Source organism: Mobula birostris, chromosome 2, assembly GCF_030028105.1.
Source record: "Mobula birostris isolate sMobBir1 chromosome 2, sMobBir1.hap1, whole genome shotgun sequence".
Lineage (NCBI taxonomy): Eukaryota > Metazoa > Chordata > Chondrichthyes > Myliobatiformes > Myliobatidae > Mobula > Mobula birostris.
The window spans coordinates 88,606,013-88,631,670 of NC_092371.1; the positions used below are offsets into that span (position 1 = coordinate 88,606,013).

At 50.3% G+C, this 25,658-nt stretch overlaps 1 protein-coding gene across 1 annotated transcript in view; it reads left to right on the forward strand.

The window, feature by feature from the left end:
- snta1 (syntrophin, alpha 1) overlaps positions 1–25,658 on the forward strand; it is an 89,852-nt gene that overhangs the window by 3,701 nt on the left and 60,493 nt on the right. Inside the window, exon 2 of the mRNA XM_072244700.1 lies at positions 25,022–25,229. Within this exon, the coding sequence (XP_072100801.1) occupies positions 25,022–25,229 (208 nt within the window). The remainder of the gene's footprint in view (positions 1–25,021; positions 25,230–25,658) is intronic.

Here is a 25,658-nt window from a genome sequence, read left to right on the forward strand (position 1 = left end):
TAGAAGCAGTCCAGAAGAGTTGTGTGTGAGCTGTCTGCACACTGGGCTTTAGAGAGCAGCGGAGATGTTGGTGGCCCCCCATTCCCTGTCCCTGGTGGCTGGCAAAGCTCCACTATTGGACCCTCAGTCTGTGTGAGGAAGGTCCCCCTGAGCAGTCAGATTTCCACCTCTCATCCCAGTCCCCCACCCCCGGAGGAAAAGTTTTACCCACTGGCCAGGGGTTGTGGAGAAACCTCAAGCAGAGATGAAGCTCCAGACAGGCTAGGCAGCCGAGGGGTTTGAATGAGTAAAGTGAGATAATTCCCTCTCCCGTGGCCACAGTTAGGATAGGTGAAAGACTGGCAAAACTGGAATTTGATTGTAGAAGAGAGCAGGTGCTAGACATGACAAATTTGGGGTTACAGAATGGAATTGGCACAGGGGGCAGCATTGAAATGGTAACCTCTGGTTGTCATTGGGGCAGGAGTGGGTTTCTTTGACAACACACTTGGAATGTTGTGTTCAGTTCTGGTTGCCTCATTATAGGAAGGATGTGGAGGCTTTAGAGAGGGTGCAGAGGAGATTGACCAGGATGCTGCCCGGATTAGAGAGGGTGCAGTGGAGATTGACCAGGATGCTGTCCGGATCAGAGAGGGTGCAGAGGAGATGGACCAGGATGCTGCCTGGATTAGAGAGGGTGCAGAGGAGATTGACCAGGATGCTGCCTGGATTAGAGAGGGTGCAGAGGAAATTGACCAGGATGCTGCCTGGATTAGAGAGGGTGCAGAGGAGATTTACCAAGATGCTGCCCGGATTAGAGAATATGTTTGGTGAGGATATGTGAGTGAGCTCGGGATTTTTCCACTATCTATGCCACTGGATGCTGATTCTGACTGAAATACCTTCCCCATCCTTGTGCCAGCACCAGTGTCCAGAGAGAGGTACCAGCAAGAATGTGGAAGGATGGGATGGACCAGAGCTGTGACCAGTCCCAGATTAGCAGAAAACCTCGGGTGGGTAGGATGTGTCTGAACTGGTGATAGGAAGGTCAAGAACATGGACCACCCTTGATCTGTATGGCCAGACAACCTGTGGAACAGGTCCACCTAAACCTGAGACAACCTCAACAGCTCTGTGAGGGGCCAGGACCGTGTGGCAACCTTCATCAGAATCTTCCCCAACACAATCAGAGCCTGTGGGAGGGATGGCCTGGGGCTGAAAGGGTTAACGTAATGCCAGGTACATGGGCTGAGCTCATGTTCCCTTAGGTTTACAGGATCAATAGGTGGATCCATCAGAAGAAAATCCCACAGCACATCCTTGGACTACGCTGGTCATTGATGCAAAACTTTACATTTCACTGGATGTTTCGATGTACGCGTGAGAAACAAAGCTAGTCTTCAATTGTTATGTGGGCAGTCCAAACATCCCTGAGGTATAGGATGCTGGTCTTCAATAGGACACTGGAGCAGGGAGCTTCCATTGCAGATGTATAGAACTTTGGAATCCGAATCATGTTTAATATCACTGGCATACATCATGAAATTTGCTGTTTTGTGGCAGCAGTACATTGCAATACACAATAAGTAAACTATAAAACTATAAATTACTATTTTTAAAAATATTAAACAAGTAGAGCAAAAGGGCAAAAAAAAAGTGCGGTACTGTTCCTGAGTTCATTGTCTGTTCAGAAATCTGACGGTGGAGGGGAAGAATCGGTTCCTGAAACATTGAGTGTGTGTTGTCAGGCTCCTGTACCACCTCCTTGATGGTAACAATGAGAGGAGGGCATGTCCTGGGTGTTAGATGCCACCTTTTTGAGGTGTCCATGATGGAGCCGGCTGAATTTACAACTTCCTGCAGCTTTTTCCAACCTTGCGTCATGGCCCCTCCGTACCACACGGTGATGCAACCGATGAGAATGCTTTCCACAGTACGTCTGTGGAAATTTGCTCAAGTCTTTGGTGGTGACATACCAAATTGGTTGGGCTACAGCTGGGGTACTGTGCACAACTCTGGCCACTACGTCATTGGAAGGATGCGACTCCATTGCAGAGAATGCTCCCTGGGATATTGCCTCAGGCTAAACTCAGGTTGGAGGAGCAACACCTCATATACCATCTGGGTAGTCTCCAGCCCCTTGGTATGAACATAGAATTCTCCAACTTTCAGTAATTCCCTCCCCCTCCCTTCCTCTATCCCTATTTCACTCTGCCCCCTCCCCCAGCTGCCTATCACCTCCCTCATGGTTCTGCCTCCTTCTACTACCCATTGTGTTTTCCCCTATTCCTCCTTCACCTTTCCTGCCTATCACCTCCTGCTTCCCCCCACCCCCACCCCTTTATCTTACCCCTTAACTGGTTTTTCACCTGGAACCTACCAGCCTTCTCCTTTCCACCCTCCCCTCACCTTCTTTATAGGGCCTCTGCCCCTCCCTGTTCAGTCCTGACGAAGTGTTCCGGCCCGAAACGTTGACTGATCGTTTCCATGGATGCTGCCCGACCTGCTGAGTTCCTCCAGCGTGTTGTGAGCGTTGCTTTGACCCCAGCATCTGCAGAGTATTTTGTGTTAGGGATCAGGGAAGCCTAGTTCAATTTCAAATTTAATTGTCATTCAACCATGCATGAATATCCATGAAAAGTGTTACCCTGGGGACTTTATTACTGTTACAGGCAACAGTCCCAACAGTTACACACAGCACAAGGCACAAGTAGCACATAAATGGCAGCAAGCACATACAAGATATTTGTAAAATACAGTCACATTCAAATATAAAGTCCAAGTCCCTGAGTCCACGAATGTTGCAGCAACCTGGGGTCGAACACAATACTGTACAACCTGTCCTCTGCTGAGCAAACACCAGGGGGCAGCACCACTCCACCTCTCTTCTGGGCGGCTGTAAACAGACAGTACCACAGCATGAGGTCGAGCCCTCGTTGTGACTGAAGCCGTGTATCTTCCCCACCATTTGCCCCTGTTCTCCATCAGTAAATCAGTGAATTGGACAGTTGTCAGGGGATGTTAATGCTCTGGTCAGGACAAAGGAGATGTTACAGGTATAGATGGCTGGGGTTAAGAGAGAATCCTTTGAGTATACATAGTGTTTGAGTACACGAGGTAAATTAAGAGGGCAAAAAGAGGTCAAGAGATACCTTTGCCAGATGAGGTAAAGGGATTTAATGTGTATGATTGAATTTTTTGAGGATGTGACTGAACACATTGATGAAAGTAGAGCAGTAGATGTAGTGTATATGGATTTAAGCAAGGCATTTGACAAGGTACCCCATGCAAGGCTTATTGAGAAAGTAAGGAGGCATGGGATCCAAGGGGACATTGCTTTGTGGATCCAGAACTGGCTTGCCCACAGAAGGCAAAGAGTGGTTGTAGACGGGTCATTTTCTGCATGGAGGCTGGTGACCAGTGATGTGCCTCAGGAATCTGTTCTGGGACCCCTACTCTTCGTGATCTTTTATAAATAACCTGGATGAGGAAGTGGAGGGATGGGTTAGTAAATTTGCTGATGACACAAAGGTTGAGGTGTTGTGGATAGTGTGGAGGGCTGTCAGAAGTTACAGTGGGACATTGATAGGATGCAAAACTGGGCTGAGAAGTGGCAGGTAGAGTTCAGCCCAGATAAGTGTGAAGTGGTTCATTTTGGTAGGTCAAATATGATGGCAGAATTTAGTATTAATAGTAAAACTCTTGGCAGTGTGGAGGATCAGAGGGATCTTGGGGTCCGAGTCCATAGGACACTCAGAGCTGTTGCACAGGTTGACTCTGTGGTTAAGAAGGCATACGATGCATTGGCCTTCATCAACCGTGGAATTGAGTTTAAGAGCCGAGAGGTAATGTTACAGCTATGTAGGACCCTGGTCAGACACCATTTGGAGTACTGTGCTCAGTTCTGGTCTCCTCACTACAGGAAGATGTGGAAGCCATAGAAAGGGTGCAGAGGAGATTTACAAGGATGTTGCCTGGATTGGGGAGTATGCCTTATGTGAATAGATTGAGTGAACTCGGCCTTTTCTCCTTGGAGCGATGGAAGGTGAGAGGTGAGGGGTGATCTGATAGAGATATCAGGTGTATAAGATGATGAGAGGCATTGATAGTGTGGATAGTCAGAGACTTTTTCCCCAGGGCTGAAATGGCTGGCATGAGAGGGCACAGTTTTAAGGTGCTTGGAAGTAGGTATAGAGGAGATGTCAGGGGTAAGTTTTTTACGCAGAGAGTGCTAAGAGCGTGGAATGGGCTGCTGGTGATGGTGGTGGAGGCGGATACAATAGGGTCTTTTAAGAGACTCCTGGATAGGTACGTGGAGCTTAGAGAAATAGAGGGCTATGGGTAACCCTAGGTAATTTTTATGGTAAGGACATCTTAGGCACAGCTTTGGGCCGAAGGGCCTGTATTGTGCTGTAGGTTTTCTATGTTTCTATGATGAAAATGTGTAACCAGGGACAATCTGTGGAATTCATTGCCACAGATGGTTATGGAAGCCAAGTCATTGGGGATATTTAAAATATTTAAAGCAGAGGTTGATTGGTTCTTGATTAATCAGGGTGTTAATGGTTGTGGGGAGAAGGCAGAAGAATGAGTTTGAGAGGGATAATAAATCAGCCATAATGGAACAACAGTACAGACATGATGGGCCAAATGGCCTGATTCTGATCCTATGTCTCATGGTCTAATCGAGGAAAGGGTGGGAGGCTCACAGGAGATGTGGGGTAACTGTAGACGCTGGATAACTGCAAAAACTGCAAGTTTCACTGATCCAGTTCAGTTTAGAACTGTTTAAATCTGTTTAAAAAACGACGATTATTTATGGTGACCCAAAACCCACTAGATTGTCATTAAAAGCCGCCTAATTCACAACTGACCATCGAGGAAGATCAGTCTTCTTTACCCACTCTGGGAGACGTACCTCCAGACCTCAGTATGGTCCCTTCTCTCCGTCCCCCGAAATCCTCAGTGACCCCCTCTGTCCTAGGGCAGTTACGGATGGGGTCTGTCTGGCAGAGGATGCCCTTGTCCTTGGAATGAAAGTAAGATGCTTCTCTGAGCTCTGGGGTGGGTGGGGAGGGGGAAAACACTGGCTACGGGGTGTGGATCCAGAGAAGAGAGAATTCACCTCCTGCTCAGCTTCAGAATATATGTCCTGTAATTCCACCGCGAGTCACTGTAATCCTCAGCCTAATTTTAGACCGGGTGCTGTGTTTGATGGTGGCTAGAAGCCAGCTGTTATTTGAGGGATTGACATTCCCTTGATTGGCCTGAGTTTCGGCAATAGTTGTAGACTATCCAGGCGTGATTCATGGTCAGGACTCAAGAACGGTGTTGCCCTTCACCTCGCTTTGCACACAGTTTACCTCCTGGCTTCAACCGCCACCCCCCCACCCCAACCCTGCTGGTCAAAAGTGGCCGTCACATTTGCGTGTGGGTGCATTAGGATGTACCTGGCTTGTGAAAGGTGCAAGTCTTTTCAAAAGCTTCAGTGTGCAAGTTGAGAGAGTGATGGGACACTCCCCACTTCCCTGGGTGAGTGTGGTGTAGGGAGTCCAACCCCAACCAGAACTGTCAGTCACCACCTTGTACACCCCCTCTGTCCACGACCAACTCAAACACCCCCCGCCCCCGGACCGTCACCAACCCAAACACCATCCTGTATACCCCCTCTGTCCACGACCAACTCAAACACCCCCCCCCCCGGCCCGTCACCAACCCAAACACCATCCTGTACACCCCCTCTGTCCACGACCAACTCAAACACCCCCCCCCCCCCGGCCCGTCACCAACCCAAACACCACCCTGTACACGACCAACTCAAACACCCCCCCCCCCCCCCCCGGCCCGTCACCAACCCAAACACCACCCTGTACACTCCCTCTGTCCACGACCAACCCAAACACCCCCTCCGGCCCATCACCCACCCAAACACCCCCCCCCCCCCGGCCCGTCACCAACCCAAACACCACCCTGTACACTCCCTCTGTCCACGACCAACCCAAACACCCCCTCCGGCCCATCACCAACCCAAACACCATCCTGTACACTCCCTCTGTCCACGACCAACCCAAACACCCCCTCCGGCCCGTCACCCACCCAAACACCACCCTGAACACTCCCTCTGTCCACGACCAACCCAAACACCCCCCCCCCGGCCCGTCACCAACCCAAACACCATCCTGTACACCCCCTCTGTCCACGACCAACTCAAACACCCCCCCCCCCGGACCGTCACCAACCCAAACACCACCCTGTACACTCCCTCTGTCCACGACCAACCCAAACACCCCCTCCGGCCCATCACCCACCCAAACACCACTCTGTACACCCCCTCTGTCCACGACCAACTCAAACACCCCCCCCCCCCGGCCTGTCACCAACCCAAACACCACCCTGTACACCCCCTCTGTCCACGACCAACTCAAACACCCCCCCCCACCCGGCCCGTCACCAACCCAAACACCATCCTGTACACTCCCTCTGTCCACGACCAACCCAAACACCCCCTCCGGCCCATCACCCACCCAAACACCACTCTGTACACCCCCTCTGTCCACGACCAACTCAAACACCCCCCCCCCCGGCCTGTCACCAACCCAAACACCACCCTGTACACCCCCTCTGTCCACGACCAACTCAAACACCCCCCCCCACCCGGCCCGTCACCAACCCAAACACCATCCTGTACACTCCCTCTGTCCACGACCAACCCAAACACCCCCTCCGGCCCATCACCCACCCAAACACCACTCTGTACACCCCCTCTGTCCACGACCAACTCAAACACCCCCCCCCCCCCCTCGGCCCGTCACCAACCCAAACACCATCCTGTACACTCCCTCTGTCCACGACCAACTCAAACACCCCCCCCCCCCCCACCGGCCCGTCACCAACCCAAACACCACCCTGTACACTCCCTCTGTCCACGACCAACTCAAACACCCCCCCCCCCCCCGGCCCGTCACCAACCCAAACACCACCCTGTACACTCCCTCTGTCCACGACCAACCCAAACACCCCCTCCGGCCCGTCACCAACCCAAACACCACTCTGTACACCCCCTCTGTCCACGACCAACCCAAACACCCCCCCCCCCCGGCCCGTCACCAACCCAAACACCACCCTGTACACCCCCTCTGTCCACGACCAACTCAAACACCCCCCCCCCCCGGCCCGTCACCAACCCAAACACCATCCTGTACACTCCCTCTGTCCACGACCAACTCAAACACCCCCCCCCCCCGGCCCGTCACCAACCCAAACACCATCCTGTACACTCCCTCTGTCCACGACCAACTCAAACACCCCCCCCCCCCCCCGGCCCGTCACCAACCCAAACACCACTCTGTACACTCCCTCTGACCACGTCCAACCCCAGCACACCCTGGCCCATCACCAACCTAAACACCAACCCCCCCCCGGCCCGTCACCAACCCAAACACCATCCTGTACACTCCCTCTGACCACGTCCAACCCAAACACCCCCTCCGGCCCATCACCCACCCAAACACCACCCCCCCCCCGGCCCGTCACCAACCCAAACACCACCCTGTACACTCCCTCTGTCCACGACCAACCCAAACACCCCCTCCGGCCCATCACCCACCCAAACACCACTCTGTACACCCCCTCTGTCCACGACCAACTCAAACACCCCCCCCCCTGGCCTGTCACCAACCCAAACACCACCCTGTACACCCCCTCTGTCCACGACCAACTCAAACACCCCCCCCCCCCCCCGGCCCGTCACCAACCCAAACACCATCCTGTACACTCCCTCTGTCCACGACCAACCCAAACACCCCCTCCGGCCCATCACCCACCCAAACACCACTCTGTACACCCCCTCTGTCCACGACCAACTCAAACACCCCCCCCCCCCTCGGCCCGTCACCAACCCAAACACCATCCTGTACACTCCCTCTGTCCACGACCAACTCAAACACCCCCCCCCCCCCCACCGGCCCGTCACCAACCCAAACACCACCCTGTACACTCCCTCTGTCCACGACCAACTCAAACACCCCCCCCCCCCCCCCCCGGCCCGTCACCAACCCAAACACCACCCTGTACACTCCCTCTGTCCACGACCAACCCAAACACCCCCTCCGGCCCGTCACCAACCCAAACACCACTCTGTACACCCCCTCTGTCCACGACCAACCCAAACACCCCCCCCCCGGCCCGTCACCAACCCAAACACCACCCTGTACACCCCCTCTGTCCACGACCAACTCAAACACCCCCCCCCCCCGGCCCGTCACCAACCCAAACACCATCCTGTACACTCCCTCTGTCCACGACCAACTCAAACACCCCCCCCCCCCCGGCCCGTCACCAACCCAAACACCATCCTGTACACTTCCTCTGTCCACGACCAACTCAAACACCCCCCCCCCCCCCCCCCCGGCCCGTCACCAACCCAAACACCACTCTGTACACTCCCTCTGTCCACGACCAACCCAAACACCCCCTCCGGCCCATCACCCACCCAAACACCACTCTGTACACCCCCTCTGACCACATCCAACCCCAGCACACCCTGGCCCATCACCAACCCAAACACCAACCCCCCCCCCCCCGGCCCATCACCAACCCAAACACCACCCTGTACACTCCCTCTGTCCACGACCAACCCAAACACCCCCTCCGGCCCATCACCCACCCAAACACCACTCTGTACACCCCCTCTGACCACGTCCAACCCCAGCACACCCTGGCCCATCACCAACCCAAACACCAACCCCCCCCCGGCCCATCACCAACCCAAACACCACCCTGTACACTCCCTCTGTCCACGACCAACCCAAACACCCCCTCCGGCCCATCACCCACCCAAACACCACTCTGTACACCCCCTCTGACCACATCCAACCCCAGCACACCCTGGCCCATCACCAACCCAAACACCAACCCCCCCCCCGGCCCATCACCAACCCAAACACCACCCTGTACACTCCCTCTGTCCATGACCAACCCAAACACCCCCTCCGGCCCATCACCCACCCAAACACCACTCTGTACACCCCCTCTGACCACGTCCAACCCCAGCACACCCTGGCCCATCACCAACCCAAATACCAACCCCCCCCCCGGCCCATCACCAACCCAAACACCACCCTGTACACTCCCTCTGTCCACGTCCCTCTGTTGGTCACCAACCCAAACTCCCCTTCCGGCCCATCACCCACCAAAACACCACCCTGTACACCCCCTCTGACCACGTCCAACCCAAACACACCCTGGCCCATCACCAACCCAAACACCCCCCCCCCCCCGGCCCATCACCAACCCAAACACCACCCTGTACACCCCCTCTGACCACGTCCAACCCAAACACACCCTGGCCCATCACCAACCCAAACACCCCCCCTCCCCGGCCCATCACCCACCCAAACACCACCCTGTACATTCCCCCCCCCGGCCCATCACCCACCCAAACACCACCCTGTACACCCCCCCCCCCGGCCCATCACCCACCCAAACACCACCCTGTACATTCCCCCTGGCCCATCACCCACCCAAACACCACCCTGTACATTCCCCCCGGCCCACCACCCACGCAAACACCACCCTGTACACCCCCTCTGACCACGACCAACCCAAACATCCCCCGGCCCATCACCCACCCAAACACCACCCTGTACATTCCCCCCGGCCCATCACCCACCCAAACACCACCCTGTACACCCCCTCTGACCACGACCAACCCAAACATCCCCCGGCCCATCACCCACCCAAACACCACCCTGTACATTCCCCCCGGCCCACCACCCACGCAAACACCACCCTGTACACCCCCACCCCGGCCCATCACCCACCCAAACACCACCTGTACACTCCCCCCGCAAGCCTATCACCACCCAAACACCACCCTGTACACCCTCTCTGTCCATGACCAACCTGAACACCCCCTGGCCCATCACCCACCCAAACACCACCCTGTACACTCCCCCCCCCCCCCAAGCCTATCACCACCCTGTACACCCCTCTGTCCACGTCCAACCTGAAGACCCCCCGGCCCATCACCTGAACCGAACAACCCTCTGGCCTGTCACCCACCCAAACACCACCCTGACACCCCCTCTGTTGGTCACCAACCCAAACACACCCCCCGGAGCATCACCCACTTGAACACCACCCTGTACACCCCCCACCCCGGCCCATCACCCACCCAAACACCACCCTGTACTCTGTCCAGCTCCAGTGGCCGCAATGTGAAGTCATGAGACCACCACACAGTCATCAAGTTTACTGTCACCTGACTGTACAAATATACAACCAAACGAAACAGTGTACCTCTGGATCGCAGTGCACCCACAAAACATATATCACACACAGCACATAAACCAAAATATTACCACAAATATAACTCAAAATGCATGTGAAGTGTGCAGCAGTGGTAACAGTCAGCAGCTCTCTGCCCTCCTGGCGTGGTATTCAATAGTCTCACAGCCTGAAGCCCCTCCCTTCCCACAATCTCTCTGCTAGCTAGGGTGAGGGCAGTGGGTGTTAAGGGGTACCAGTATCTGTAGGTTCCTCCCCCTACCCAACACCTTCCTGATACAGGTTTCCCCCGCCATCTGAAGGCAGAGTGTTCCTGTGAAACGGTTTGTAAGCTGGAATGTCGTAAAGTGAAGAAGCAATTACCATTTATTTATATGGGAAAATTTTGTGAGCGTTCACAGACCCAAAAATAATCTACCAAATCATGCCAAATAACACATAAAACCTAAAATAACAGTAACATAGAGTAAAAGCAGGAATGATATGATAAATACACAGCCTATATAAAGTAGAAATACTTTTCTACAATCATTGCTGGCACTGTTCTCCATAGCGAAAATCTCACGCAAGCACTCTCGGCAGAAAATCTCATGCAAGCGCTGTTGGCAGAAACACCCTCTCCAGTAACCTTTAAGCTATGAAGCTGCCAAATCATACCAAATACCACGTAAAAATACATAGCCGATATAAAGTAGAAATAATGTATGTACGGTGTAGTATCACTTATGGTAATCGGGAAGACAGCTTGCCAAGCACACTGATGATGGAGTGTTAGACTGAGTCGTCGGAGTTTGGGTGGTGCAGTGGCTCCCACCCTCCGGGCCGCCGACCGATACTGATCCGCGAAGAATGCAGGGGTACAGCAGTAGCCGGGAGGCACCCAGCACATCTTTAAGAAAAAAGCCAAAATAAACAAGCTAATTAATTAGGTGCCACCCAGCATGTAAATATCGGCCCAGATCAGAGGCGATGCAATCGGCAATCGCCTTTGATCTGGGCCGACATTTATGTGTCGGGCGGCACCTAATTAATTAGCTTGTTTATTTTGGTTTTTTTCTTAAAGATGTGCTGGGTGCCTCCCAGCTACCGCTGCATTCTCCACGAAGCGGTATCTGTCCATGGCCTGGGGGTTGGGGTGGTGGGACACTGGGGTGTCGTCTGTTTCCATCAGGGCAGGCAGCTCATCTTCTCCTATGTCTGCCTGCCTCGATGTCAAAGGTGAAGGTTCGTCGTCTGCTGTGGCTGATGTGGAAAGCTTGCTTGACTGCTGGGCCTCGCGCATTTTTCTATCATACAGTTCTTTGTAAGCACTCAAACCATCTTGCAAATATGCCCTAAACCGACGTATCCTTTCAAAATTAAAGTCGTACTTTATCATTGCAGTGAAAATCTCACGCAGTTGCTTCACGTTCAGTTCCTGGACGACTTCACTTTCGCTACTGAATTCGGTTTCGATTGTTATCTTTTCTTCTTCCAATTGCATCAGCTCTTCATCTATCAGTTCTTGGTCATGGGATGCCAAAACCTCTTCAACATCATCTTCGTCAACTTCCACAAACCAAACTCGCTTTGTTCTTACTTCGTTCACCTCAATGAAAATGCTTAATTATGTCTAGTTTTACGCTAAGTGTAACACCCTTATGAGCACTTTTAGGTTTTCCGATACCTTAGAACTCAACTTGCAAACAGCTGCTCACAGGCACGTGCTTAAGCAATGCCGGCGAGAATGCAGTTCCGAATCCAGGGGAGAGCAGCTGCTCGGGGCGCGTGCTGCCTTTCTTCATAACAGTGAAAACACCTTCTGTTAGCGAAAACAGGGAACTAATGTAGGTCTTCCGTAACAGTGAGGTTTCGTAAAGCAAACGTTCGAAAAGCGGGGGAGACCTGTACAGCAATTAAAGATTAGTGTAGTTATTGAAACAGCAAAACATGCAGTGAAAGTGTCGTTTGTGTCAACAACCAACACAGCCCGAGGATGTGCTGGTGGAAACCTGCAAGTTTTGCCATGCTTCTGGTGCCAACATAGCACACCCACAACTTACTAACCCTAACCTTAATCCCAGCAAACCCGGACCATACCCCTCCATACCCTCCCATCCATGTACCTATCCAAACTTCTCTCCAGTCCCATCGACCCACACCCGGACCATACCCCTCCATATCCCTCCCATCCATGTACCTATCCAAACTTCTCCCTAGTCCCATCGACCTACACCTGGACGATATCCCTCCATAACCCTCCCATCCATGTACCTATCCAAACTTCTCCCTGGTCCCATTGACCCACACCCGGACCATAGCCCTCCATACCCTCCCATCCATGTACCTATCCAAACTTCTCCCTGGTCCCATCGACCCACACCTGGACCATAGTCCTTCATACCCTCCCATCCATGTACCTATCCAAACTTCCCTTAAATGTTGAAATCAAACCAGCATCCACCACTCCCGCTGGCATCTCGTTCCACACTCACAGTGAAGTTCCCTCTCAGGTTCCCCTTAAACGTTTCAGCTTTCAACCTTATTCTGTGATCTCTCATTCTAGTCTCACCCAACCTGATAGGGTAAATGCCTGTCTGCATTTACCCTATCTATATCCTTCATAATCTTGTGTATCTATCAAATCTTTCTTCATTCACTTTTGCTCCAGGGAATAAAGTTCTTACCTATTCCTTTCCCTATACCTCAGGTCTGCAAGTGCTGGCAACAGCCTTGTAAACTTTCACTGCACTCTTTCAGTCACACTTGAATCATAACCAGGTAGGTTTTCTAGCATGGTTCGGGAGGGTTTAAACTAATTTGCAAGGGGAATGGGACCCAGAGCGATAGAGCAGTGAAAGAAGTGCATGGAGTAAAGCCAGATCTAACATATAGAGAGGCTTTGAGGAAAGAGAAGCAGAATAAATGGTGTAAAGACAGTAAGGTAGAAGGGCTGAAATGTGTGTACCTCAATGCAAGAAGCATCAGGAACAGAGGTGATGAACTGAGAGCTTGGATACATACATGGAATTATGATGTAGTGGCCATTACAGAGATTTGACTGGCACCAGGGCAGGAGTGGATTCTCAATATTCCTGGATTTCAGTACTTTAAAAGGGATGGGGGGGGAGGGGAGGAGGGGTGGCATTACTGGTCAGGGATACTATTACAGCTACAGAAAGGGTGGGTAATATAGCAGGATCCTCTTTTAAGTCAGTATGGGTGGAAGTCAGGAACAGGAAGGGAGCAGTTACTCTATTGGGGGTATTCTATAGGCCCCCTGGTAGCAGCAGAGATACAGAGGAGCAGATTAGGAGGCAGATTTTGGAAAGGTGCAAAAATAACAGGGTTGTTATCATGGGTGACGTTAACTTCCCTAATATTGATTGGCACCTGATTAGTTCCAAGGGTTTAGATGGGGCAGAGTTTGTTAAGTGTGTCCAGGATGGATTCCTGTCACAGTATGTGGACAGACCGACCAGGGGGAATGCCATACTAGATCTAGTACCAGGTAATGAACCGGGTCAGGTCACAGATCTCTCAGTGGGTGAGCATCTGGGTGATAGTGACCACTGCTCCCTGGCCTTCAGCATTATCATGGAAAAGGATAGAATCAGAGAGGACAGGAAAATTTTTAATTGGGGAAGGACAAATTATGAGGCTATAAGGCTAGAACTTGCGGGTGTGAATTGGGATGATGTTTTTGCAGGGAAATGTACCATGGACATGTGGTCGACGTTTAGAGATCTCCTGCAGGATGTTAGGGATAAATTTGTCCCAGTGAGGAAGATAAAGAATGGTAGGGTGAATGAACCATGGGTGACAAGTGAGGTGGAAAATCTAGTCAGGAGGAAGAAGGCAGCATACATGAGGTTTAGGAAGCAAGGATCAGATGGGTCTATTGAGGAATATAGGGAAGCAAGAAAGGAGCTTAAGAGGGGGCTGAGAAGAGCAAGAAGGGGGCATGAGAAGGCTTTGGCGAGTAGGGTAAAGGAAAACCCCAAGGCATTCTTCAATTATGTGAAGAAAAAAAGGATGACAAGAGTGAAGGTAGGACCGATTAGAGATAAAGGTGGGAAGATGTGCCTGGAGGCTGTGGAAGTGAGCGAGGTCCTCAATGAATACTTCTCTTCGGTATTCACCAATGAGAGGGAACTTGATGATGGTGAGGACAATATGAGTGAGGTTGATAGTGAGGGAGAGGAGGTGTTGGAGTTGTTAAAATACATTAGGACAGATAAGTCCCCGGGGCCTGATGGAATATTCCCCAGGCTGCTCCATGAGGCGAGGGAAGAGATTGCTGAGCCTCTGGCCAGGATCTTTATGTCCTCATTGTCCACGGGAATGGTACCGGAGGATTGGAGGGAGGCGAATGTTGTCCCCTTGTTCAAAAAAGGTAGTAGGGATAGTCTGGGTATTTATAGACCAGTGAGCCTTACGTCTGTGGTGGGAAAGCTGTTGGAAAAGATTCTTAGAGATAGGGTCTATGGGCATTTAGAGAACCATGGTCTGATCAGGGACAGTCAGTATGGCTTTGTGAAGGGCAGATCATGTTTAACAAGCCTCATAGAGTTCTTTGAGGAGGTGACCAGGTATATAGATGAGGGTAGTGCAGTGGATATGATCTATATGGATTTTAGTAAGGCATTTGTCAAGGTTCCACTCGGTAGGCTTATTCAGAAAGTCAGAAGGCATGGGATCCAGGGAAGTTTGGCCAAGTGGATTCAGAATTGGCTTGCCTGCAGAAGGCAGAGGGTGGTGGTGGAGGGAGTACATTCAGATTGGAGGATTGTGACTAGTGGTGTCCCACAAGGATCTGTTCTGGGACCTCTACTTTTCGTGATTTTTATTAACGACCCGGATGTGGGGTAGAAGGGTGGGTTGGCAAGTTTGCAGACGACACAAAGGTTGGTGGTGTTGTAGATAGTGTAGAGGATTGTCAAAGATTGCAGAGAGACATTGATAGGATGCAGAAGTGGGCTGAGAAGTGGCAGATAGAGTTCAACCCGGAGAAGTGTGAGGTGGTACACTTTGCAAGGACAAACTCCAAGGCAGAGTACAAAGTAAACGGCAGGATACTTGGTAGTGTGGAGGAGCAGAGGGATCTGGGGGTACATGTCCACAGGTCCCTGAAAGTTGCCTCACAGGTGGATAGGGTAGTTAAGAAAGCTTATGGGGTGTTAGCTTTCATAAGTCGAGGGATAGAGTTTAAGAATTGCGATGTAATGATGCAGCTCTATAAAACTCTGGTTAGGCCACACTTGGAGTACTGTGTCCAGTTCTGGTCGCCTCACTATGGGAAGGATGTGGAAGCATTGGAAAGGGTACAGAGGAGATTTACCAGGATGCTGCCTGGTTTAGAGAGTATGGATTATGATCAGAGATTAAGGGAGCTAGGGCTTTACTCTTTGGAGAGAAGGAGGATGAGAGGAGACATGATAGAGGTATACAAGATATTAAGAGGAATAGATAGAGTGGATAGCCAGCACCTCTTCCCCAGGGCACCACTGCTCAATACAAGAGGACATGGCTTTAAGGTAAGGGGTGGGAAGTTCAAGGGGGATATTAGCGGAAGGTTTTTTACTCAGAGAGTGGTTGGTGCGTGGAATGCACTGCCTAAGTCAGTGGTGGAGGCAGATACACTAGTGAAGTTTAAGAGACTACTAGACAGGTATATGGAGGGATTTAAGGTGGGGGCTTATATGGGAGGCAGGGTTTGAGGGTCAGCACAACATTGTGGGACGATGGGCCTGTACTGTGCTGTGCTATTCTATGTTCATATTGCTTTCTTTCCTCCCACCTGGTGTTCTCTGGGGATTGTAACAAAAGAGGTTCATGCCTGGATTAGTCCACTATCACCAAAGAATCCTTTCTGTTGGTTCTGGTTATTCAGGGGAAGATGGCCTGACACTCTCTTGCTGAAGGTGGCCATTGCTTGGCGCTTGTGTTGTTGCCTGCCAGTGGATAGAGGTTGTTTAAGTGATGCTGTGTGATGGAGGCTCACTTCACTTGCAAATGAGATGAGGTGAGAATGATGCTGAGCATCTGGTAGTCACCAGTGACCACCCCACCCCTGACCCTGAAATGGGGGGAAGGTCACTGCTGAAGCAGCTGAAGAGGGGAAGGTCTAGAGACTTGGCAGATGGCAAAAGAGGGGGAGTTGTTGATGGTGAGGAGTTTGTCTTCAGACACAACAATTTTGACTAGACTGTAAAGTGGTGATTGAACTTAACACTGCCAAAGTGGGTGGAGTTAGGTTTTGGGTTGACTGATGGGATGAGATACCATCAGGATACCTGTGGAACCTTGGGAGGTCACACCCTCTGCGTACCACAGGGCTCAAGAACAGCTTCTATCTCGCTGTTATCAGAATGTCTTGTGTGGACCTCTTCTACAGTGAGATAGACACTTGGCCTCACAATCTTCTTCATTATGATCTTGCACTTTATTCTCTGTAGTTTTTACACTTTATTCTGCCTTGTGATTGTTTTAGCCTGTTGTAGCTCAGTGCACAGTGTAATGATCTGATCCGTAAGAACGGGATACAAAGCAAGCTCTTCACTGTAACTCAGTACATAGATAGGTAGATATACTTTATTAATCCCGAGGGAAATTTGGTTTCGTTACAGCCGCACCAACTAAGAATAGAGCGTAAATATGCTATCTATCTATCTATAAGCCTCAGGAGAGATGAAGGCTACCGGAATAAACCCAGACAGCAAATCCAGAGTGGAGGTGGAGCCCCAACGCAGCTGGACGTCACTGAACATCCTTCTGGCAGCTCCTGCAGCCGAGCTGGTGTCAAACGTATTGCTTCTTGAGCTTTCCTTTGGACTACACTTGTGAGGGTGAGAGGGGGATCTTGATGACTGGGTATCTCAGGATCTCCACACCTTCCGGCCCGGTTTGTTGATTGTTTGATGGATTGATTTTCCATTGTCGTTTGAGACAGACGGATGCCATCATCATCATCATCATCAGAGTATAAGAGCAGAGAGGTTAGGTGCTGCTTTATAAATCATAAGGCCATTGAGTTAGTTCCACTTAACAGCACAGTTGGTGATGGCTGCCGGTACTTTGCTAGTGCTGTAGAGCTGTGGTCCCCAACCACCGGGCCGCAAAGTGTGCGCTACCGGGCCACGAGGAAACAATATGATTTGGCGATATGAGTCAGCTGCACCTTTCCTCATTCCCTGTCACGCCCACTGTTGAACGCACGCGAGGTCATTACCCGTGCGTCATCCATGTCAGCGTGGGAAGAAGATCAACTTCCCATTCTGGCATGTCTATCCACGGCCTCCTCTACTGTAAAGATGAAGCCACACTCAGGTTGGAGGAACAACACCTTATATTCCCTCTGGGTAGCCTCCAACCAGATGGCATGAACAATCGACTTCTCAAACTTCCGCTAATGCCCCACCTCCCCCTCGTACTTATATATACACACATTCTTTCTCTCACTCTCCTTTTTCTCCCTCTGTCCCTCTGACTATACCCCTTGCCCATCCTCTGGGCTCCCCCCCCCCCACTTTCCTTCTCCCTGGACCTCCTGTCCCATGATCCTCTCGTATCCCTTTTGCCTATCACCTGTCCAGCTCTTGGCTCCATCCTTCCCCCTCCTGTCTTCTCCTATCATTTTGGATCTCCCCCTCCCGCTCTGTTGTGATGGAAATGAGACAGATTCTTTGGGTCTCAAAGGCAAGGATTCTGGACACACAGTTTTAACAATGAGGAGTTTATTTACAAGGGGAGAAGAGCTTGGGGACAACACAAGCGGCTACAGTATTCACACAAACACGCTTAGAACAGACGAGTGTGGGAAAAGTCAGGTCGGCAGTACAATACACGGGAAAACGGTGTGGCGACAGAGTGCAGGTACATATACAAGCAAGGGAAAAGTAACTACGATACCTGCCCGCCCCCCCCCTTGACTATGGGCAGGCATGGCTCTCTGCTACAGGGATAACAATAAACGCTCCCAAAATCCTATTCAATGCACAGCTCACCACGCGTCTCCAGCACTGCTCTGTGCAGTCTTCAGCCTGGAGTGAAGCAGGGTGGTCCCTCGAGGATGGCAAAAAAGAGAGTGAGCCAGGTACATGTAGCACCCTTTATAGGTCGGGGGCCAGAGGGTCCAGTCCAGGTGATTCACCGGGGGGCCAATGGCTTGGTGCTAGACGGGTTAATCCAATTAAGATGGCCAATGGTTAAGTGTGCATTGATTAGTTGGGAGGGGTGGAATGTTGACTGGCATGTGGTGTGCCTTACGTGACAGGCACGGCTCTCTGGACACAGCCCGAGCGTCGACTGAACCTCTTCCTGGAGATGCTGCTTGGCCTGCTGCGTTCACCAGCATTTTGTGTGTGTTGCTTGAAATTCCAGTATCTGCAGATTTCCTTGTGTTTGCGGGCTGAAAAGTATGTTTGACATAACATCTCTGCCAGCATTCTGAATCAAAGTCAAGGCTGAATATCCTGAGATAGCCATGAAAGCACTGAAAACGCTGCTTCTACTTCCAACGTTGTATCTCTGTGAAGTGGACTTTTCTGCAATGAATGCAATGAAAACTAAATTGCGGAATAGACTGGACATAAGGAACCTCCTTCGAGTATCGCTGTCTCCCATCACCCCTCGATAGCACCGTCTCGTTGCAGGGAAACAAGCCCAGGCCACCCACTGATTGAGTGATATTGGTGCGTTGCAATGATTTGATATGTTCATGCGGGGAAAATATGTGCTGTGTGTTTACTATCCAAAAGTTACTTAAAATGTTATGATGCTATTGACTTGTAAGTGACTTATAATTGACTTATCACTATATTAATGCGAGGAAAATATACGCTGTGTTTAATATTAAATTCGTTAGATAAACCCTTTTAGAAACGAAATTGAGTATATTAGCCACTTATAAGTGACTTATAGTTGACTTACCACCTACATTTCAGTCGTGATAAACAACCCCCCCCCAGGGTTGCCAACTGTCCCGTATTAGCTGGGACATCCCGTATATTGGGCTAAATTGTTTTGTCCCATACGGGACCGCCCTTGTCCCGTATTTCCCCCGCTAAGGTAGAGCGTTCCTATGAAACCTTTCGTGCCGAAATGGCGTAAAGCGCAGAAGCAATTACCATTAATTTTATATGGGAAAAATTCTTGAGCGTTCCCAGACCCAAAAAATAACCTACCAAATAACACATAAAACCTAAAATAACACTAACATATAGTAAAAGCAAGAATGATATGATAAATACACAGCCTATATAAAGTAGAAATAATGTATGTACAGTGTAGTTTCACCAGTGTAGAATCGCCAAAAACGATTTGTAGAAAAAAAAATCGGCATGTACACGCATGCAAGGCTTCATGGTCATGGTAGTCTTTCTCGGGGTAAACACAAGTGTCCCGTATTTGACTGCTAGTCTTGTCCCTTATTTGGGAGTGAAAAAGTTGGCAACCCTACTTGAAAACCCCCGTACCCGCCCCCTCCCCCCGTCAGCCGGTCCGCAAGAATATTGTCAATATTAAACAGGTCCGCGGTGCAAAAAAGGTTGGGGACCCCTGTTGTAGAGGATGAACTGGCACACTTGTGCAAAGGAGAGCACCAACCCTGTCGCCACACTCTTCTGAACAGGTGCCGTTTTTAGACAGAAATTGACTGGTTGGGTAGAGATACTAACTAATTGGTAATCTTGGGGATGTTCAAATTCCAGATTTACATAATCGATCAATCACAGTATCATCGTTATCTTTCTTTATTTAGAGATGCCGCGTGGAACAGACCCTTTCGGGCTCTGAGCTGCACCATCCAGCAACCCCAATTTGATCCCAGTCGAATCACGGGACAACCTACAATGACCATTTAACGTGCCAACCAGTGTGTCTTTGGACTGTGGGAGGAAACCAGAGCACCCGGAGGAAACCCGCGCAGTCAGGGGAGAGTGTACACTCTCCTTATGGGCAGTAGTGGGAGTTGACCCATGGTGGCTGTTACTGTAAAGTGTTGTGCTCATATGACATGGGCGTTCATGGTCTTCTGTCTGTCTTTAATCAGATCGTGGCCTTTGGGGAAGACCCCCTTCACATCGTTGTCGGTAGTCTTTTCTCTTTCCATGACTGTGAATGTTTTTGGCAAATTTTTCTACAGCAGTGGTTTGCCTTTGCCACCTTCTGGGCAGTGTCTTTACAAGATGAGTGAACCCAGCCATTGTCAACACTCTTCAGAGATTGTCTGGTGTCAGTGGTCGCATAACCAGGACTTGTGATATGCACCAGCTGCTCATTCAACCATCCACCACCTGCTCCTGATCTAGGTGCTACACCTTGCCCAAGGGTGACCTGCAGGCTAGCGGAAGGAAGGAGCACCTTACATCTCCTTTAGTAGAGACGTATCTCTACCCCACCATCCTACTATGATAATACATAGCCAATAATACAGTAGCCGATTTGCATCGCCTCTGATCCGGGCTGACATTTACGTGCCGGGCAGCACCTGATCAATTAGCTTGTTTATTTCGGCTTTTTTCTTAAAGCTGTGCTGGGTGTGTTCCGGCCACCGCTGTACCGCTGCATTCTTCAGGGCCTGGAGGTTTGGGACCACTGAATTATAAATCACTTATAAGTCAATAGCATCATAACATTTTAAGTAACGTTTGGATATTAAATACACAGTGCATATTTTCCCTGTATGAACATATAAAATCATTACAACACACCAATATCGCTGAATCAGTGGGAGCCCTGGGCTTGTTTCCCTGCAACAAGACGGTCCCATCGAGGGATGACGGGAGACAGCGATACTCGAAGGGGGTTCCTCATGTCCAGTCTATTCCGTAGTTTAGTTTTCGTTGCATTCATTGCAGAAAACTCCGCTTCGCAGAAAAATGTTGGAAATGGAAGCAACGTTTTCAGTGCTTTCGTGGCTATCTCAGGATATTCAGCCTTGCCGTTGATCCAGAATGCCGGCAGAGATGTTATGTCAAGCATACTTTTCAGCCCGCCGTCATTTGCAAACTCCAGGAGTTTATCTTTCTCCCACGCTGACATGGATGATTCACCGGGGACATTCACAAATGGGTCACAGACCCATTCCTTTGTGCATCTGGGGTCATTTGCATCTTGGGTCACTGATGACCTCGTGTGTGTTAAAGTTCAACAGTGGGCGTGACAGGAAATGAGGAAAGGTGCAGCTGACTCATATCGTTTCATATCGCCAAATCATATCATTTCCTCGCGGTCTGGTAGCACATGTTTTGCGGCCCGGTATCGGTCCTCGGCCCGCTGGTTGGGGACCACTGTAATAAAGTATAGCCGCTGTCTTGCCTTCATTATAAATACATTGATATGTTGGGACCAGGTTAGATCCTCAGAGATCTTGACACCCAGGAACTTGAAGCTGCTCACTCTGTCCACTTCTAATTCCTCTGAGGATTGGTATGTGTTCCTTCGTCTTACCCTTCCTGAAGCCCACAATCAGCTCTTTCATCTTACTGACGTTGAGTGCCAGGTTGTTGCTGCGGCACCATTCCACTAGTTGGCATATCTCAGTCCTGTACGCCCTCGTCACCACCTGAGATTCTACCAACAACGGTTGTATTGTCAGCAAATTTATAGATGGTATTTGAGCTATGCCTAGCCACACAGAGTAGAGCAGTGGGCTAGGCACACACCCCTGAGGTGTGCCAGTGTTGATCATCAGTGAGGAGGAGATGTTATCACCAATCTGCACAGACTGGTCTCTGGTTAGGAAGTTGAGGATCCAGTTGCAGAGGGAGGTACAGAGGCCCAGGTTCTGTAACTTCTCAATCAGGATTGTGGGAATGATGGTATTAAATGCTGAGCTATAGTCGATGAACAGCATCCTGACGTAGGTGTTTGTGTTGTCCAGACGTAGACGATTGTGTTGTCTAGGTGGTCTAAAGCTGTGTGGAGAGCCATTGAAATTGCGTGTGCTGTTGACCTATTGTGGCGAAAGGCAAATTGCAATGGGTCCAGGTCCTTGCTGAGGCAGGAGTTCAGTCTAGTCATGACCAACCTCTCAAAGCATTTCATCACTGTGGATGTTAGTGCTACCGGGCGATAGTCATTAAGGCAGCTCTCATTATTCTTCATAGGCACTGGTATAATTGTTGCCTTTTTGAAGCAAGTGGGGACTTCTGCCCGTAACAGTGAGAGGTTGAAAATGTCCTTGAACATTCCCACTAGTTGGTTGACACAGCTTGTTACTTCCGCGAAGAACTCTGTCAGGCAAGATTTCCCTTCACAGAAACCATGCTGACGTTGACTTATTTTATTATTAGTTTCCAAGTACCCCAAAGCCTCATCCTTAATAATAGACTCCAATGCTTTCCCAACCACTGAGGTTAGGCTAACTGGCCTATAAATTCTTTTGCCTTCCTCCCTTCTTAAAGAGTGGCGTGACATTTGTGATTTTCCAGTCCTCTGGGACTGTGCCAGAATCAGTCCTTCCTTACAGTCATGTTACACTCGTCATCTACTTGTAAACCTGCTGGCTCATTCTCAGCTCTATCGTACTGGTTCCCATCACTCTGCCGTATTAGTTTAACCCTTACATACTGTTCATATTCTGTACCTTCACAGTATGGTGCGGGTCAGTTTTGACCCGGCCCAAGAATCCCCTCCTAACAAGTGTCTATACCAAACTTTGAACCACAGATCTCTTTAGAATGTATAAATAGCCTATCTGACATTAATAAATGGGTGATTAATCCTTAACTAATGTTTCAGAGATCTAAAATCCATTTCAATAGATACGGGTCAAATTTGACCCAGAACAGCCTCAAAGTACATTAATCCTTAATTAATGTTTCAGAGATCTAAAATCCATTTCAATAGATACAGGTCAAATTTGACCTGGAACAACCTCAATTTACAAAAATTTGTAGCACCTGTACAAAAGTATAAAATTCTAAAATATTTTCATTTTTGCATGTAAGGGGGTTTTGACTTTTACGTTACTGCGGAGGCTAATTAAAATGGCGTCTTTGTTATGTTAATCTGGGGAATGAGGCTTTGTTGTGCTTTAACGCTGGGATAGTTGTTATGGTTTTGGTGTATTTGAAGATACTGTTTGCGAGGGGGTTTGGGGGCAGAAGACGGGAGAGCGAGACAGAGGATGGACGAGGTGCTGAGTCCGCTGACGGGCTCGGTTGAGCTCCAACGGTTTTTGTGCACGAAAAGATTGAACTTTGATAAGTGTGGCACCTTTTGTTTTCCTTTTATATTTTACTCTCTCTTAATTATATAGTTCCAGTAATATCTATAAACTGTAAATCATTTAATTGCATCTGGTGTATTGTCTGTTATTTGGGCGGGGTGGGGTACCTCACACAGCATCCACACAAACGAATTACCCAGTTTGCCAGGGCCGAGGCTGTTTCCCTAGACGACAGCGAGCCGAGTGACCCTGAGGGTGGCCAGGGGGGCTACATGCGCATTTTGTGTCACTTTAGGAAAAGCCTTCGAATTTTGGCTTAAAAATGGCATCTAAGATGTTTTTACTGCTGTCAAATGTCAAAAAGGGTCAAATTTGACCCGAACAGTATGTAAGGGTTAAACCACTCCCAACAGTTCTGGTAAACCTGCCTGCAAGAATATTGCCCCCTCAGATTCAAGAGCAACCCCTCCCTTTTGTACAGGTCCCACCTGCCCCAGAAGAGGTCCCAATCACCCAGAAATCTGAACCCTTGCCCCCTAATCCAATTCTTCAGCCACACATTTATCTGTCACCTCTTTCTACTCCTATCCTCACTGTCGTGTGGCACAGGCAGCAATACCAAGGTTACTACCCTTGAGGTCCTGCTTCTCAGCTTCCTTCCTAACTCCCTGTATTCTGCTTTCAGGACCTCCTCCCTTTTTCTATCCATGTCGTTGGTACCAATATGTACCACGACTTCTGGCTGCTCACCTTCCCATTTCAGGACATTGTGGACGTGATCAGAAACAACATGGACCCTGGCATTTGGGAGACAGACTGCCATCTGTGTTTCCTTTTTGCATCCACAGAATCGCCTATCTGTCCTCCTGACTGTAGAGTCCCCTATTACTGCTGCCCTCCTCTTCAGTTGCCTATCTTGCTGAGCCACAGGGTGAGAGGCACAGCCCCTGTTGCTTCCCTCAAGTAGGTCATCCCCTCAAAAGTACTCAAAATGGAGTATTTATTATTGAGGGGATTGGCCACAGGGATACTCTCCACTATCTGGTGTTCTCCCTTCCCTCTCCTGACAGTCACCCATAGCCTTGGGGTGACTAGCTCCCGTCTGTCACTGTTTCAGTTTCCCTGACAAGCTGAAGGTCATTGAGCTGCAGCTCAGTCAGTCTCTAAGTAGGAAGTCTGTCGTTGCTCCTTCACTGAGGGAGCTGTTTGAGTTTAGTGGTGTTCGGATCACACACAAAATGCTGCAAGAACTCCTGCAGGGCAGGCGGAGAATAAACGATGGATGTTTTGGACACCCTTCATTAAGACAGCATTGAGGATACTGAAACGTTACTGCTACTAGATCAGACTAATTCCTTCCTGCTCTCGATCTCCACGTTTCTCAATCTGTCTCTTCCATAAACATCTCTGGCTTTTGTCTGACTTTCTGCTGAAAGTGCCGAGCACCAGCAGACTAAACAAGCCTTGGTGATTCATCACAGGCTATTGGCCACCAAATCCAGTTACTCATTTTGCCCCTGTTCCTGCCCAATAGTTCTGGGGAACTGGAGCAGCAGGTAGCCCCTGGTCACAGTTACTGACACATTTCTCCTCTTCTGCCAGTAAAGTACCTGAAGGAGGTGTCATCGTACTTCAAGAACGCATCGCCAGGGTCGGTGCTGGGCTGGGACCCCTCCTCCAATCCCACGAATGGTTCAGGCTCCCCGCCCCCCCCAGGATCGCAGCCTGGAGACCTGGAGCAGGAGCAGACCATCCCCCTGAGAATGTGTTACATCCGAAAGAAAACTCAACCGCCCGATCTGGAGAGCAGGTACCCGTGGTGAGGAGTGATGGGGGCAGGGAGAGGGGCAACCGAGGAGGGCAGGAGGACAGAGTGATGAGGGTTGGACAGGGAGGAAGGGATGTTGTGGAGCATGGGGGATGTTGGAGAAAGGTAATGAGGACGAGGGCAGGGGTGGGAGTAGGGAAGAGGAGCTGATGGGGCAAAGGGCAGAATGGAGTGCGGCTGATGGGGGCAAAGGGCAGGGAGGAGTGGGGCTGATGGGGCAAAGGGCAGGGAGGAGGGGAGCTGATGGGGCAAAGGGCAGGGTGGAGTGGGGCTGATGGGGGCAAAGGGCAGGGAGGAGTGGGGCTGATTGAGGCAAAGGGCAGGGAGGAGTGGGGCTGATGGCAAAGGGCGGGTAGGAGAGGGGCTGATGGGGGCAAAGGGCGGGTAGGAGAGGGGCTGATGGGGGCAAAG